The following is a 16,384-nucleotide window of genomic DNA, read 5'->3' on the forward strand; positions in this document are numbered from 1 at the left end:
AGACGAACACTGAAAGTCTCAGCCATTTTCTTGAAGAATTCGGTCATAGATCATTCCACCTCGCCACATAATCTGCGTATTTCATTACATTCTTCCTGTTATTTTCTCTATCCAAGGACAGCAAAACACTGTATCCAATATTCCAAATTAGAAGCGATAGAAATCCGGTTTGTGATTAAATTCTGCACCTTCGTTGTGAGTTCTTAGCCTATCAGCCTCTGTATCCCTTGGTCAACATTAAGAGTTGACAATGCATTTATTGTGCAATTCGGATGATCGCTATTGAACGATCCTTTAATTTCTAGAAAAGTCTCAATTTTACATTCACCAATACAGCCGACTAATTCATGCAATACAGTCTCAGTAGATCTGTTCTTCGGGTAAGCATTTCATCGTCTTGAGAGCAACCTTGAATCAATTTTGCATTCACCAATACAGACAACTAATTCATGCAATACAGTCTTAGTAGATCTGCTCTTCGGGCATCTCATCGTCTTGAGAGCAACCTTGAATCAATTTTGCATTCACCAATACAGCCGAATAATTCATGCAATACAGTCTCAGTAGATCTGTTCTTCGGGCATCTCGTCGTCTTGAGAGCAACCTTGAATCGATACTGATTTTCGGAAATCCTTTACACTTCACTGGAATACATGATATCACTCTTTTCCTTTAACCCTTTACTAACTTAAACGGTTCTGAAATTGGTGCAGAGCATAACCAAGTCGACCACACCCTGCTGTGGATTTTCCTCAGTTATGTTATTAGTTTTTTGTTTGAAAGATAATGCTGCAATGCTGGTTATCTTCCTGTTGACGGAAACTAGCAGATGTAGTCCATGTTTTGGACATTGAAATACTCCGTATACGAGTGGGTGGATGGAATGATTGTACCGAAAGACATGTTGATGCTTTATGATAGAGTGGGTGCTGTGTATTTTGAAGTATCTAAGTACCATCATAAAATTAGGCGAAAATTCCCATTTGAATTGTACAGTTGACGAACGAATCAGTTTTTGCTTTTTTTCGTATTTGTTTTGTTCTTATCAACAGTCAAGATATCACAAATAATTCATGTTTTCACTTTCACTCTGTGAGTGAGTTGTATGAAAACTATGGAGGAAGCTACAGGCAAAGTTTTATTTAAATGTCAGTAGCCAGAACTAATGTTGATATGTCTAGTAATACATGAATATAATAGGTTGTGCCTAAATTCTGATACGAACAGGGTTTTCCCACGATATAAACAACCACTAAAACCGCGTTCTTAATCTTTTAGAAATGAATGAGAGAAATGGTTTAGAAGTTATGTGAGCAATTTTAGTACGAATGGATGTGGGATCCCGTCTTCCCTGTTAAGACAAATGTTCCTTCTCTTTTCCATATCACCGTAAAAATCTGGAATAATATGCTAATAAATAAGCAGTTTCATATATAAAGCAGAACGCTGGTTATCGTTTCGCTTCGTTGTATGTATCTGGATAACTTAGATCATCCTACCTACTCTAAGATAATTTTTTGGGATTCACAGATTTCATCATTTACCAATTGTTCTTCTGGCTCCGGTTTCTGGCCTTCCGGTTTAGCCTCAGTTCCTTTCTTGGTACTCTAATTAGGAGGCTCCTCGCAAAATTTTCTCTCTTTTAGACTCACCTATTGGTGAACTTCTTTCTTATCAATGAATGTATCAAGGGATCTCCTCTCGCAATACGCGTCTCCCATGCATATGATTCTAGTCAGAATGAGTAGAGAGTTCATGCCCAACACAAGAAGAGTCCCGTTATCATCCTAATTTCTGTGAAAGCCCTTCTTCGTATCCAATCCCTCATTTTGTCTCCCCAAAAAAATCCAAGATGTCTTTTGTCATGAACTGGAATGTATTCGTCATCTGTGAGATATACCCACTATTCACTGTAGGGTATACAAATATGCCTCTCAATCAAACCTCAACATGAGGAAGTCCCATTTGAATTAACAATTTGTTAACTGAACTATTTTCCCATTTCAATTATTGTTTGATTTATATTGGTTGATCACTGAATAATAAAAATCATTCCGGTTTCTTTTCTTGGTCATGTTGGCATATTTTCTCTACATAGAATTTTGTATCTTGTCCGGTCCTCGATGTCCGTTTGCTGGAATTTATGTATTTTCCCAGATACAGACCTCTGCCCGTTGCGCACCGTACCCCTTCGAACATTTCCCTTTCTCTTCTGCTAAGAAGTATCTCACATAATTCCCGCTCCTATAGGATTCTGCTTAGTTGAGACTCTCTTGTAAGCGTGGTGGTTGTATGATTTTTTGGAATGAGTAAGGAGACTTGGTTTAGGCCCAATATAAGAAAATGAGAGTTTCATACTCTTCTCTGTGAAAGAACTTCTAGTTCTTCGTAACAAATTCTTCATTTTGTCTAACCAAAACATCCACAATACATTCTATCATGAACTAGAATGTCTTCGTCATATGTGGATTATACCTTTTCCTCACTAGTTTGAAAGTAACTCCTTCGCTACAAGAGGAAATTGCATCCACTAATTGCCGTTGGGATTCACATACGCCATCAACACAAGCCTCTACATGAAGAAGTCCCTTTCGAATTCACAATTTCTTACCTGGATAATTGAGCCGGTTGCGACTCTTAGCCACGTTCGACCGTTTTCACTAGCCCTTGAATAATCCACTATTTTGTAACCGGTCATATCTTCGAAGTCCGTTTGATAGTCTGTGGTTAGTTTTCCAGATGCGATAGTTACGTTGGTCATTTCATAACAGAATCCCTCCCGGTTGCGTCTCTTAGTCACGTTGGCGTTAAAAGGTCGCACCGTACCCTTTTGAATATACCCACTCCTCGACTACTAAAACGCATTGGACATTGTTGGCCCTCCTTTCTTCTCGGTCGATGCGTAGGATGCGTTCGCCCTCTGTAGGATTCTAGACTCTATGGAGGCCAGAACTTGGTATTGGTGTCTGTTTGTTTAATATCCGTTGTATCATTGTTATGCTCTTCAAAAGATCTGATCATCTTTCCCGTAAAATCGGAAGGAGTTTCAAAGCTTCTATTTTGGTGTATCTTCATCCTCACACAATTGCTTCGTTTTCGCGAGAAATTTCGCCATATCATCTCTGATTCCATCGACTGTCTAATTGTCCCCGTTGTAGGGTGGGTTTGCCATGGGATTCGATGTAGTTTCAAAGCTTCACCTTCGCAACATTTTGGGCTGTAGCGTTTTTTTATCATCCGATTCTTACTAACATAATTTCTTTGTTTTCTTGAGCAATTTCGCCAGACTATAGCTTATCCTATCGACTTTCTACTTCGCCTCGTTGTATGTGGAGTTCACCAATATAGTGGGTGATAATGCTTTCGTTTGCATTTGTGTCCGAATTAGATTCTCCACCTCTTTTCGGACGCCGTGAAGAACCTTATCACCACTGAGTTTCTTCATTTTGATTAAGCCTTTTCACCATCTGATAATTTCTCCGTCATCATTTTCGCCACGTTATTACCCCATTAGATTAGGTTAAAGTGCCAGCCTGATTTAATTTCAGGCTCACTTAGACTATTAAGTCCATTGTGGTAAATTGACCACGCGGTAAATTGGGTTCGCCATGGGATTGTTAGGAGTTTAAAAGCTTCTCGTTTTGCAGTATCTGCTCCTTCGACTTTTTGTTCATGATCCATTTCGTACTATGATACAATCTACAGAGTATCTGTGTCGTGTCCTAATATATCATTTGGGTCATCCTCTGGTAATTTCTTCGTTTCCATGGTCAATTTTTCAATTTTATCACTGATCTCATTGAGTCTGATTGACTCCGTTATTGGGTTTATCAGGATGGCGATATTGCTTTCGTTTATACCTGAGTAGGGCTCAAATTCTCTACCTCTTTTCAGAAGCCGGTAAGAACATTATCTTACCAGTGACTGATTGATCGTTCTTGTCGCATTATCTTTGGCTGTAGGTGCCAAGTTGCCCACAAATTGGCTGCGACGTGAGATTGGGTGGGGTTTCAAAGCTTCTTCTTTGGAGAATCTTCCGATTTTTTATACGTTAGTTGGTTCATCTTCAGATAATTTCTTCGTTTTCGTGAACAATTTCGTACCGTTATCGTTGATCCCTTTGGCCGTGTTGTTGGTTTCCTCGAGCTGGTCACAATGCTTTCGTTTACATCTGAGTCGGAATCAGATTTTCTATCCGTTTTCGGAGGACAGGAAGAACATTAACATCCTTGAGTCTCTTCATCGTTGTCATGCCCCTTATCAGTGGCTACCTGATTGATCGTTCTAACTAGTAGCATTATATTTGCCTACAGGTACCAACTTTGCGGCAACTTGCCAGAAGGCGATAACGCTTTCGCGTTACCTGATGAGGTCTATGTTGGGATCTATGATCAATATTTCAGACCGATTTTGGGTATGAGATTGCGTGGAGTTTCAAAACTTATCCTTCGTAGCATCTTGCGTCTCCACCTTTTTAGTTATTAGTTGGTTGCCATCGACCCTATAATTGATCCTCTTGTTGGGTTCATTAAGACGTTAATAAAACTTTCGTTTACATCTGCGTCGGAATCGGAATTCTCTAACCATTTATTGATTCGATGATCTAGGCGTATCGCGGCTCTTAGGTCGGGATCTAAGATCAATATTTTAGACAACATAATTGTTTAGAGAATCAAACTGCCCACCAGTCAGTTCACCCTAATATTCTATGTCAATGCGTGTGTCATAAACATACATACAAATTCCTCTGTGTGGTGTTTTCCTTTTTTACTTCTTCTTCGTTTGCAGATATTCCTGGTTAACGTATGTGTATCTGTGCCTATTTTAATCCAGAATACGTTCCCTGTTTTGTTTTTCTTGGCAGTTGATTGCAAATACCATCAAGGTACGGAACAATGCAAATTCGAAAATTTGCGTTCGTCAGTACAAAAAAACCGTATTGGTGAACAAAAGAATTGCCAAATGGTGTTTTTGAAATCGGTAACCACTCTGTCAGTTAGACTATTTGTGCAAATATTGGAACCTTGAATGTCTCAGCTAGAGTGTTTTTTTTTTTTCGGTTTTGCTATTTTAGCGGTAGTTGTGACAAAGTGTATTCGAGAGAAATTTCCATTTGAACCCAAAACTTTGCTTGTGGAGAATAAACAAGCCCAATGAAATTCACAATATTCTTAAAAATTACAAAAAAAGAAAATCACAAAAATCGTTTTAGTTACATAAATTTTGCATTTAAGTTAATTGATATACACAGAAATATTAAAGCTTGAAAAAACGATTGTCGGCAAAAGTTGCTCTTGGCAGTTTTCGTGAAAATATTTACATTTTTAGACATTTACTTGTTATTTATTTATAGGTATACAATGAAATAAAAGTCTTATAATTAAATGCAGATTTATTTTTCCATATTTGGTCGGGGAGGGTCGGATAATTTTGGTCCAATTCGGGCAAGTCGGGCAATGGGGAGGGACTTTTAAAAATGTCCTTGCCCTTTTGGAAAATTGGACCAAAATTATACGATTTGAAAGACAATTTGAAGGGGGCGTCCAGACAAAAATCCGCTACTTTTTTCGATGACGAAGAGGGGAACCTCCCCTTTGCCCGACTTTTTTAAAGTACAGGGAAAAACTAGTATTTTAGTTTTTCCCTATAAAGGATGATACGGTCAAAATTTGTTCAATATAAGCTTGACGTATTTCTTTCAATTTTGCATTTAAAAAACCTGAATACCCCTCATTTTGAAGGTGTGTGTGTGTGTGTAGAATGTTGCTCCTATTTTGATTTTGGAATTCACTCTTCAGTTGTCAAAATGTCGTCCAAGCAAGAAGAGCTGCGTATCAAAATTTTGCTCGCGCATCGCGAAAATCCGAGCTACTCGCACGCAAAGCTGGCCAAATCAACCGTTACAAATGTAATTAAAGTGTTTGTGGAACGTTTGTCGACAGCCAGGAAGTCTGGATTGGGGGGAAATCGAAAACCGGAAGCCGCTGAGACGACAAAGAGAGTTGCCGGTTGTTTCAAGCGAAATCCTAACCTATCTCTCCGAGATGCCGCAAATAAGCTAGGTGTATCGTCTACAACCGTGCATCGAGCCAAAAAACGAGCCGGACTATCGACTTACAAGAAGGTAGTGACTCCAAATCGCGATGATAAACAAAATACAACGGCCAAAGCGCGATCCCGGAGGCTGTACACGACGATGCTGACGAAGTTTGACTGCGTGGCAATGAACGACGAAACCTACGTCAAATCCGACTACAAGCAGCTTCCGGGACAGGAGTTTTATACGGCAAAAGGAAGGGGAAAGGTAGCAGATATTTTCAAGCACATAAAACTGTCAAAGTTCGCAAAGAAATATCTGGTTTGGCAAGCCATCTGTACCTGTGGCTTGAAAAGCAGCATTTTCATAGCTTCCGGGACTGTCAACCAAGAAATTTACGTGAAAAAGTGTTTGAATAAACGTCTTCTGCCTTTCCTGAAGAAACACGGTTGTTCCGTACTGTTTTGGCCAGATTTGGCATCTTGCCATTACGGTAAAAAGGCCATGGAGTGGTACGCCGCCAACAACGTGCAGGTGGTTCCCAACACGCCAGAGCTCCGCCCAATTGAGAAATACTGGGCTATTGTCAAGCGGAACCTAAAGAAGACCAAAAAAACTGCTAAGGTGGACAAGGTGGCTGTACAAAATCTGATGGCAGGTGTCAAGCGTGAGGCCCGACAATTCGGATTTGGAAAAGCGAAAGCCTAACTGAATATTTTTCCTGAATTTTATACTAATTGAACTTGAAAAAGAAATTTAATTTGATTTTTTAAATAAACGATTTCACCGATTTACACGCGTTTTCCCTTGACCAAATTTTGAACGTATCACCCTTACACACGGTGAACCTGAGGGAAGTAATGAAATTTGTATCGGGTACCTGGGGGAGGTTATGAAATAAATATGGGGTACCTGTTTTGTGATATTTCATCGGGAAGAGAACCCTACTTTTTGGACATTTTCAGGGAAGCTTGAGGGTGACGTCTACACAATGATATGCTACATCAGTTTTCGATATTTGGCCGGGGTGAGGACCTCTTCTAAAACTGAAACCCACTCAAATTCGCAAGTTTACTTAAAATTTGCAAAGCCCGTAAGAAACTTGAAGGAAAGTTCTTCCAGGGGAGTGACTTTGTTCACATACCTTTGTATGGTTGCCTGTTCTAGTAGTGTCTCTTCGTTAGAAGTTGGTCTAACAGCCCAAGTATTCCTTGGTCAACATTCAGAGATGTCAATCCTTTTAATATCGAGCTTGCATGGACGTTGTTAAATGCACCTTCGATGTCTAGAAAAGTCACAATGGCAGATACTTTCAATAAATTTGACTAGTTCATGCAATGTGGTCTCATTAGACCACAATCGATGCTAGTTCCAAGATAAATATCTATCATCTCTCCAGAATCTTAAGAAGGAATGAGGATAAGCTGATTGGTCGGAAATCTTTCGCACTCGAGTGAAAGGCTTTTCCCGCTCTAGGTATGAAAACGACTTTTGTTTCTCTCGACTTTGCTGGTTGATACATCTTGTATATATCGCCGACAACCATGTGATAATTCAACCGACAACCAGGTGATAATTCAGGTCCGGTGGATTTGAATGGTCCAAAACTGTTTAACGCCCATTTGATTCTAGATTCATATACAATTTAATCGATAGGAAATGACCTCTGAGCCTCTATGGCACCGCCAGAACATGGTTTAACCGTTTAATCTCCTCTCTGGACATTATCCAAGTGGCCTCCGATGTTTTACTGAAAACTGGAGCGGAGTTAGTGGATGCAAGTACCTTACGTAGTCAGCAAGACTCGGACGTATTTTCAATACTGCTACAGTAATCATTCCAGGACTTGTGCGAAGCCCTTCTCAGTTCTCGCTTATATCCTCTCAGATTCATCTTGTAAGCGTCCCAAACTTCCGGAGCTCTGGTGGACTTTGCTTTGTTAAAGAGCTTCCTCACATTACTTAACTCCGTACATCACCATGGTGGTCGATTTCTCCCCTTAGCTTTCCTCTAGGGCATGCAGCATTCAGTGAGATGTTGAAGGTCTTTGAAATCCGCTCCACGGGTTGTTAGATACCCTGCGCAGTGATTATATTTGTCACTGATATTTTCGGTATCATCCCTACGGGAAATGGAACAACCGGTATGGGACTAGTCCCTGATGTGTATGGACCAGTCCCAGTTCTGGTCAAAATGTATGGAAGGGACCGGTCACTTTAACATGGGTTTGTCATTGACCGGGTAAATTTACACATTAGGACACGTCTAAGACTCATTCCAAAGGACATGTCCTGGGACAAACTCTTAGAAACCTGTTTCAGTTTGGGCATCCAAATTGCATTCGAACATTTGAAATATGTCGAACAATAGGTTATTCAGATAATTTTGTTTCGTCAAATGTGTAGATCCAAAAAGATTTTAATATGAAGCGAGTACGGCAACCAATAAATTACGACCATTTAAAAATTGCAACTAACTGGAGCACCGGTAACAGTTCTGTGATGGGTCCGTCAGTGGCAATTTGTACCAATTTTCCGTAGGGATCATATTGAATGTATCCTTATATCTATCATGCTAGCATTAGCAAACTATTGTGATGGTGTAGGACCTATATATAAAATAGCCCTTATTTGTTTGATTTTCTTTAAAGGGGCAGCCAGTACTTAGATCATTTTAGATGAACTGTCATCTCTATGAGGGATTTGCGGCAATCCCTTAAAACATATTTAAGAGATAGTCACTTCTTTAAAACATCCTACAGATCTATGAATTGCTGCCATTGTACATTCTACAAAAATGTCCTTCAAATCTTTTAAATGCAATATCCATGACCTTTTTTTAGTGGACCACTTTAATTTCCTTTGTTCATTTAATGCAATCACTTTTTTTTTATTTCATTCATTTACAAATTCTCCATTGACAAAGCAACATTTCTCAACATCCGGACTAATGCATTTCTCTGCATATTTAATTTAATTTCAGATGGTGCCATTGGTTTATTCCTAGTGAAGCAGCAAATGAAAGCCAGGAAATCAAAATCACTCATTCACCAATACACAATAGTCTTAGTGGAAAATCCTATGCAAAGAAGGATAGTAGCCTCAGTAGAAAATCTTCCTTGCATTCATCAAAGAGGCGAATCAAAACCTTGAATAAATCTCCTAATACGTGTGGACATTGGCATTGACCATCTTCGACGCATCCTAGTAGATGTGGAGATATCTTCTTGGTCTATAAAGAAAATTATGGATTCAAAGGATCTACATTCTTTGGTAGATAGCTTAACTGGTTCATCCTCTACAGATCTGGCCAATGCATTTGCTAATTTTTCATCGGATATGCTGCAACAGGCCAATGCTTTATTGCTTGCTTCCGCCACCTCCTCCTCGTCCAATGCAGGTGAATTTGTTATGGATGATGTCAATGTGGAACATTTAGTGGGCATTGAGACAGCTGCTGCATTAGCCATTCTCAACAGCGATACTTCGTATGTTAATCGTACCTTGGAGCTACAATGTCTGCAACAGGCTGAACAGGTATGTAGAGAGTAGGAAGCCACAGGGAAGTGTTTGCCGTCGAAAAGGTTACATCATTTCTCCCATTGTTATTCCATTGATGGGATTTTGTAATTTATTTTAATAATGCCAGCAATTGTCTTGGCATTAAATGTGATATTAAATGTAAATTCAAGAACATAACAGATAGTCGTCTTCACCATGAATATCACACAAGATACTTCGAAGAAGATATGTATTAAGGAATGCAAAAATTCATAGCAAAGACGTTTTTTTTTCGAAACGCTGCCGATTTTGAATAAAATGCACATTTTTAGGCAAATTGTTATCGTTGCTTTTTATACCTTTCCCCATGGGATGGAGGTATACTAACTTTGTCGTTCCATTTGTAATGCTTCGAACTAATGGTCTCATGTCTCATAAATATTGTATAATATATTCTTGCCATGCAAAGATTAGTCCTTAACTTTGTATAGCTCCCATATGAACACATCCCCAAATTTAATTTCTGAACCCTCATGGGACCGCAATTTCATCAGATCCTGTTGAAATTCTGACTATCTACGTCTTCTGACTATCATGCGAAAATAGGTCCAAATCGGTCCATAACTCTATATAGCCCCATATATGATTTCCGGAGCTTTCGGAGACCCAAATATTCGTCTGATCCACCATAAAATTGAGATAAACGAACTTTTATTCCATTCGTAACACATCGATATATTGGACTCAGATCCCATCCATTGATGGATGGGTGGGAGGACGGTACTGGGCGTATATATTAAGGACTTTGACACCGAGATCTCGATTACCGAACCACAACACAATCTTGCAGGTTAAATATGTTAAATTGCTCGAGAATAAGACGAGGCCCCACAACGTGAACTTTTTTCACAGATAACCTGAGAGCAATGAAGGCAATAGCAGACATTACGGTTCGATCGCGAAACGTACTGGAACACCAACGAATGATCAACGACTACTTGGACTACGGTAGGATACGCATCATTTGGGTTCTAGGACATGCCGGTTTAACAGGAAACGGTGGCAAACAAACTGACGACAAGATGTAGGACTCATAGGGAAGTGAACTTAGAGTACACCAAGCCAATAAAGGCAACACGGGCCGATTTCTATGAGTGGCCCATTAAGCGATGTAGACCAATGCAACGGTAAGGAAGAGAGACGAAAATACTATTGGGTGAACCAAACACTGGAGAACAACTCAAGGAGAGTGGGACGACCGTCAGGAGAATTATGGGAATAACCCGGGCACCTGAAATTGAGTGCCTATATACGCTGAATAGTATAATAGGAGTAGGTTAGGTTAGGTTAGGTGGCAGCCCGATGTATCAGGCTCACTTAGACTATTCAGTCCATTGTGATATCACATTCGTGAACTTCTCTCTTATCACCGAGTGCTGCCCGATTCCATTTTAAGCTCAATGACAAGGGACCTCTAATGTTAGTAATAAGAGTAGAGGAACATTAACTTTTTTACAGTTTACCAGAGAGGAAAGAAGGCAATAGCAGACATTACGGTTCGATCGAGAACCGTAGTGGAATGCAAACGAATGATCAACGACTACTTGGAATACGGCAGGATCAGCACCATATGGGTGCCGAGACATGCTGGAAATAGCAGAAACGTAAAGGCAAATTAACTGACGATAAGACTTCGCTTTGAGACATCTTCATTGGAATAGTGATTTTCTTCTTCCTCCTTACATTTCTAGATTGAGGCTGATTCATTTGCCTACTCTTAGGAGCCGACGGACGATGTTGAGCTCCATGTATAGGTTAGTTAGTGGGGATATTTCATGCTGGAAATTGATATATATAGGATTAGGATAAATATTCCTTTTAGGGCATCTAGGAATTACCAGTTTCTTTTCATTGATTTTCAACGCTCGAATTATGCTTCTGTGGAGCCTATTCAAAGGATGTGCATTAATTTTAATTCAATCTATCATCTAGTTGACACTAACTTAAGTATTGATGTGATGAAGTCCAGAATTTTAGCTTATTTGGATAACTAATATATTTTTTTGAATAACCTAGTATTTGGTCTTGTGATGTAATATATCAGGCTGATGAGTCCTTCTCTGTAGCTGGTTACATCCACCCCGCCATGGTCCGGATCATGGTGTGTACGCTGTCCCTACGTTATGGGGCCGAGGCCCTCACGGCGGAAAAGTGGGCGATGTGACCGTTCGATACACAAAGAAGACCTAGGACTGATAGGGAAGAGAACCCAGAGAACGTAAATGCAGTGGACGTAACGCGGGTCGAGTTGGAAGAATGGGCACGGAAGAGTGACGAAAATACCTTGGGGTGATCCAGACAAGAAAACTACTCACGGAGAGTAGGACGACACTCAGGAGGGCCGTGGGAATAATGAACGGGTCCCTAGAATTGAGAGTCTATCTGCGCTGAATAGAATTACCAGAGGATGGTGCATGTGGGCCGTGTTTTAAGAATGAAAAGACCATGGAACACTACTGGAGAACTACTCAAGAAGAATAGGAGGACACTCAAGAGGGCCGCGGGATAATGAAGGGCATCTAGAATTGAGAGCCTATCTGCGCCAAGTAGGAACAGCAGAGGATAGTGCATGTTATGAGGATGATGAGACCGTGGATCACTGCCTTAATTAATGACCTGCCACTACTAGGCAAAGAGCTAACCATATAGGCGAAGAGATAGAGGATGTATTTTTGTGAACTGTTCCCCAGATTTGGCTTGCGGAGCCTATAAGAGAAGCAAATTTCATCCGATTCGGTTGAAATTTGGTACATGGTGTTAGTATATATATATATAGCCCCCATATATACCGATCCCCCGATTTGGTTTGCGGAGCCTCTAAGAGAAGCAAATTTCATCCGATCCGGCTGAAATTTGGTACATGGTGTTAGTATATGGTCTCTAATGACCATGCAAAAATCGGTCCACATCGGTCAATAATTATATATAGCCCCCATATTAACCGATCCCCCGATTTGGCTTGAGAAGCCTCTAGGAGAAGCAAATTTCATCCGTTCCGGCTGAAATTTGCTACATGATGTTAGTATATGGTCTCTAAGAACTATGCAAAAATTGGTCCACATCGGTACATAATTATATATAGCCCCCATATAAACCGATCACCAAATTTGACCTCCGGAGCCTCTTGGAAGAGCAAACTTCATTCGATTCGGTTGAAATTTGGTACGTGATGTTAGTATATGGTATCCAACAACAATGTAGGAATTGTTTCATATCAGTCCATAATTATATATAGCCCCCATATAAACCGATCCAGAGCTTTGACCTCCGGTTCCTTTTGGAGAAACAAAATTCATCCGATCTGGTTGAAATTTGGTACGTGGTGGTAGTATGTGATATTTAACAACCATGCCAAAAGTGGTCCACATCAGTCCATAATAATATATAGCCCCCATATAAACCGATCACGAGATTTGGTTTTGGAGCATCTTGGAGGTGCAAATTTCATCCGAGTCAGTTGAAATTTGGTACATTGTGCTAGTATATGACCGTTAACAACCATGCCTAACTAGGTCCATATCGGTCTACAGTTATATATAGCCCTCAGATAAATCGATCCCCAATCACACAAGAATTGGTCCATATCAAGTTCATACTTGTATATAGCCCCCATATAAGCGACCCCCATATTTCAATTCTGGCTCCCTACGTACCATGCCAAAGTCCATATCGATTCGTAATTATTTGTAGACTTACCTACACATACCTTTTTTGTCTAATATATACCACGTATGGACTAACTCACAATTTAGAAAACGATGTTAAGAAGTTTTAAGATAACATACCACAACCCAATTAATTCGATTGTGGATGACAGTCTTTCGTAGAAGTTTCTACGCAATCCATGGTGGAGGGTACATAAAATTCGGCCTGGCCGAATCCACCGTTGAAAAATTTTTTGGTGTTCGGTCGAAGCAGGGATCGAATCCACGAACTTATGTAAGCAAAGCGGGCATGGTTAGGTTAGGTGGCAGCCCGATGTATCAGGCTCACTTAGACTATTCAGTCCATTGTGATATCACATTGGTGAACTTCTCTCCTATCACAGCGTGCTGCCCGATTCCATGTTAAGCTCAATGACAAGGGAACTCCTCTTTATAGCTGAGTCCGAACGGCGTTCCACATTGCAGTGAAACCACTTAGAGAAGCTTTGAAACTCTCAGAAATGTCACCAGCATTACTGAGGTGGGATAATCCACCGCTGAAAAACTTTTTGGTGTTCGGTCGAAGCAGGAATCGAACCCACTACCCTGTATGCAAGGCGGGCATGTTAACCATTGCACCACGATGGCTCCTAGCAAAGCTGGCATGCTAACCATTGCACCACTTACACAATATTTAAGTGCTTCCAATTTTATAAATATTTTTTTTGTGTGTGTTTGGGTGTGTTTCTTTTTAATTGATTGATTCTTTCACTCACATAACACATTGATCCATTGATTGAGATTTAAAATAAAACATTTGCAAACAAACGTTAGAAAAGATTCCGAAAAGTGTGATAACGGTTTAATTATAGTTTCTTAAGCCAGGAGTCAATCTTAAATATGTAATTGAATTTGTGTTTGCTCCCTCACATACACACAGTGTCATACAAACCACGCCTCTTAAGGCCTTGCATATTTTAACATGTCATTTTTTTAACATTGCATGAAAGTTGTCTCCTCATTGTTGTTTAACCATTAAGACAACATATCCGTTACCTGAGGACAACCAATACTGACAACGATGACTCAGACGGCCCTCACTGCAGTCGGTTCTTCGTACCGGGGTCGACACAAGGACCACGTCCTTGTCCAAGGACTGCAACCCCCCCATGGGAAATCAAGTATGTATAGAAAACCCTTCCCCACCCCTTTCCCAAATCCCATCCAACACCCCATCCTATTCCCCATCCCTTTTTCCCTCCTGGGCAGAGTCTGCCAGCCAGTCTGCTCAGAATTCTTCTCCTTCGTGCTGGCGACATTGAAAGCAATCCAGGTCCAGTGAAGTATGTGTGTCCGGTCTGTTCGCGGCAGGTCACGCGCGGAAGTTACTCCGTGATGTGCAGCGAATGTCACAACTGGGTACACCTGCGTTGCTCGGGACTCAGGAATGTAGGAGATTACAATCCTGCATTCAAGTGTCCCACCTGTGTGAGCTTGCCCCCCATGTCGCCCCTCCCTGTAGTCACAACAGTGAGACCTTCTCGCGTCGTGACTGCAGACCCCACATCACCTGTCATGACCCATCCCCCCACATCATCACATAATACAACCACATTGACACTTTTGTCAAATCCGAGTCCGTCCGTAAATAACAGTATAGCTGGTCCAGAGACATGTCAGGCTTGCAGAAAGAGATACACAAAGGCAGCCAAACCGGTTAGGTGTTCCATCTGCAAGACCTCGACGCACCTGAGATGCTCAGGCCTCAGGAATTCTGACCAATATACCCCTGACTTTGTTGGTACCTGCTGCCGGAGAATCCAACAATTTCAGCAACCCCACCCCATAGTAAACACCCGACACCCACAACAGACCGCAATAGACTCTTCCTCGTCAACCCATTCAATAGTTCGGACTGTCCCGTCCACTGCTGGGAACCAGTTGAGTGGTCTCAAGATCCTACAGTGGAATTGTAATGGACTGACAAGGAAGATCACTGAAATCACGGATTTCATGGACAAGAGGGGTATTCTCATATCCGCGCTCCAGGAGACCAAGCTCTCCAGCAGGAATGGTCTCACGAGATCATCCTGCTACTCTGTGATTAGGCAAGACATAGAAAGGAATGCCGGAGGGGGAATAGCCTTCATTGTCCATGATTCCGTGAGATACAGACCCATGCCACTGACCACGACCGATCCCCATTTGGAGATACAGGGGATAACTGTCACGGTGGGAGAGGAAGATATATGTATTCTAAACGTATATATACCTCCCGATTCTGTTTGCCAGACAGGATACAAACCAATGTTGAGGCCCCACCTCAACAGTGTGCGGACTATCCTGTTAGGCGACCTGAATGCACATCATGACAGCTGGTATTCAGAGCTTGGATGTGATGCCAGAGGAGAATTGATTGCGGATCAGGTGGATGACACAGATTTCTGTGTGCTGAATGAAAACCACCCGACCCGCATAACGGCCACCTGCCGAAGCTCCCCCGACATCACCATGGTTAGCTCTGACCTCGTGACTCAGACCTCATGGCATGTAGACATAGCCATGAATTCCGACCACCTCCCGATCACAGTGTCTATTGACTTAGGGACAGACACCGTAATTCCAGAGAAGAAGACGTTTATGAACTTTGGTAAAGCTAATTGGGAGCTTTTTACCTCGCTAACCGAGTACGAGTTTGCCACTGCCCCCCTGCCAACGTCAGCGCCGGCTGGAGAGAAATTCTTCAGGGATGTCTTGAATAGAGCGTGTAAAAGGTGCATACCAGCGGGCCGGATCCCCGACATCCGTCCGAATTTCCCAATGGAAGCATCAAGGTTGGCAGATAAGAGGGACGAGATCCGGAAAGTAGACCCAGCTGACCCTAGGATCCCGAGTCTCGCTAAGGAGATCGACCGACTTGTTGCCACCCACAAGCGAGAAAAGTGGCGCAAGCATTTGGAGGGGTCTGATCTCGGATCCAAACGGCTTTGGTCTACGATCAGGAACCTCTCGAACCCCAAACGTACGGATAACATTTCCATATCGTTTGGGGGGCAAACTCCAAAAGACGACACAGGTGCAGCGAATGCTTTCTGCAGACAATTTGTCGAGCACCCCCAATCAGTCGATCGTGCAAGTAGAAA

At 41.5% G+C, this 16,384-nt stretch overlaps 1 protein-coding gene across 4 annotated transcripts in view; it reads left to right on the forward strand.

Annotated features, from left to right (window-relative positions):
* Dh44-R2 (Diuretic hormone 44 receptor 2) overlaps positions 1–16,384 on the forward strand; it is a 237,232-nt gene that overhangs the window by 100,902 nt on the left and 119,946 nt on the right. For all 4 annotated transcript variants that reach the window (XR_012723874.1, XM_075313803.1, XM_075313804.1 and 1 more), the window contains exon 2: positions 9,020–9,573. Coding sequence is in view for 3 of the 4 variants with exons in the window: in XM_075313803.1 (XP_075169918.1) it covers positions 9,283–9,573 (291 nt within the window). In the remaining variant the exon portion in view is untranslated. The remainder of the gene's footprint in view (positions 1–9,019; positions 9,574–16,384) is intronic.

The sequence above is a fragment of the Haematobia irritans genome, chromosome 5, assembly GCF_050003625.1.
Source record: "Haematobia irritans isolate KBUSLIRL chromosome 5, ASM5000362v1, whole genome shotgun sequence".
Taxonomy (NCBI): Eukaryota; Metazoa; Arthropoda; class Insecta; order Diptera; family Muscidae; genus Haematobia; species Haematobia irritans.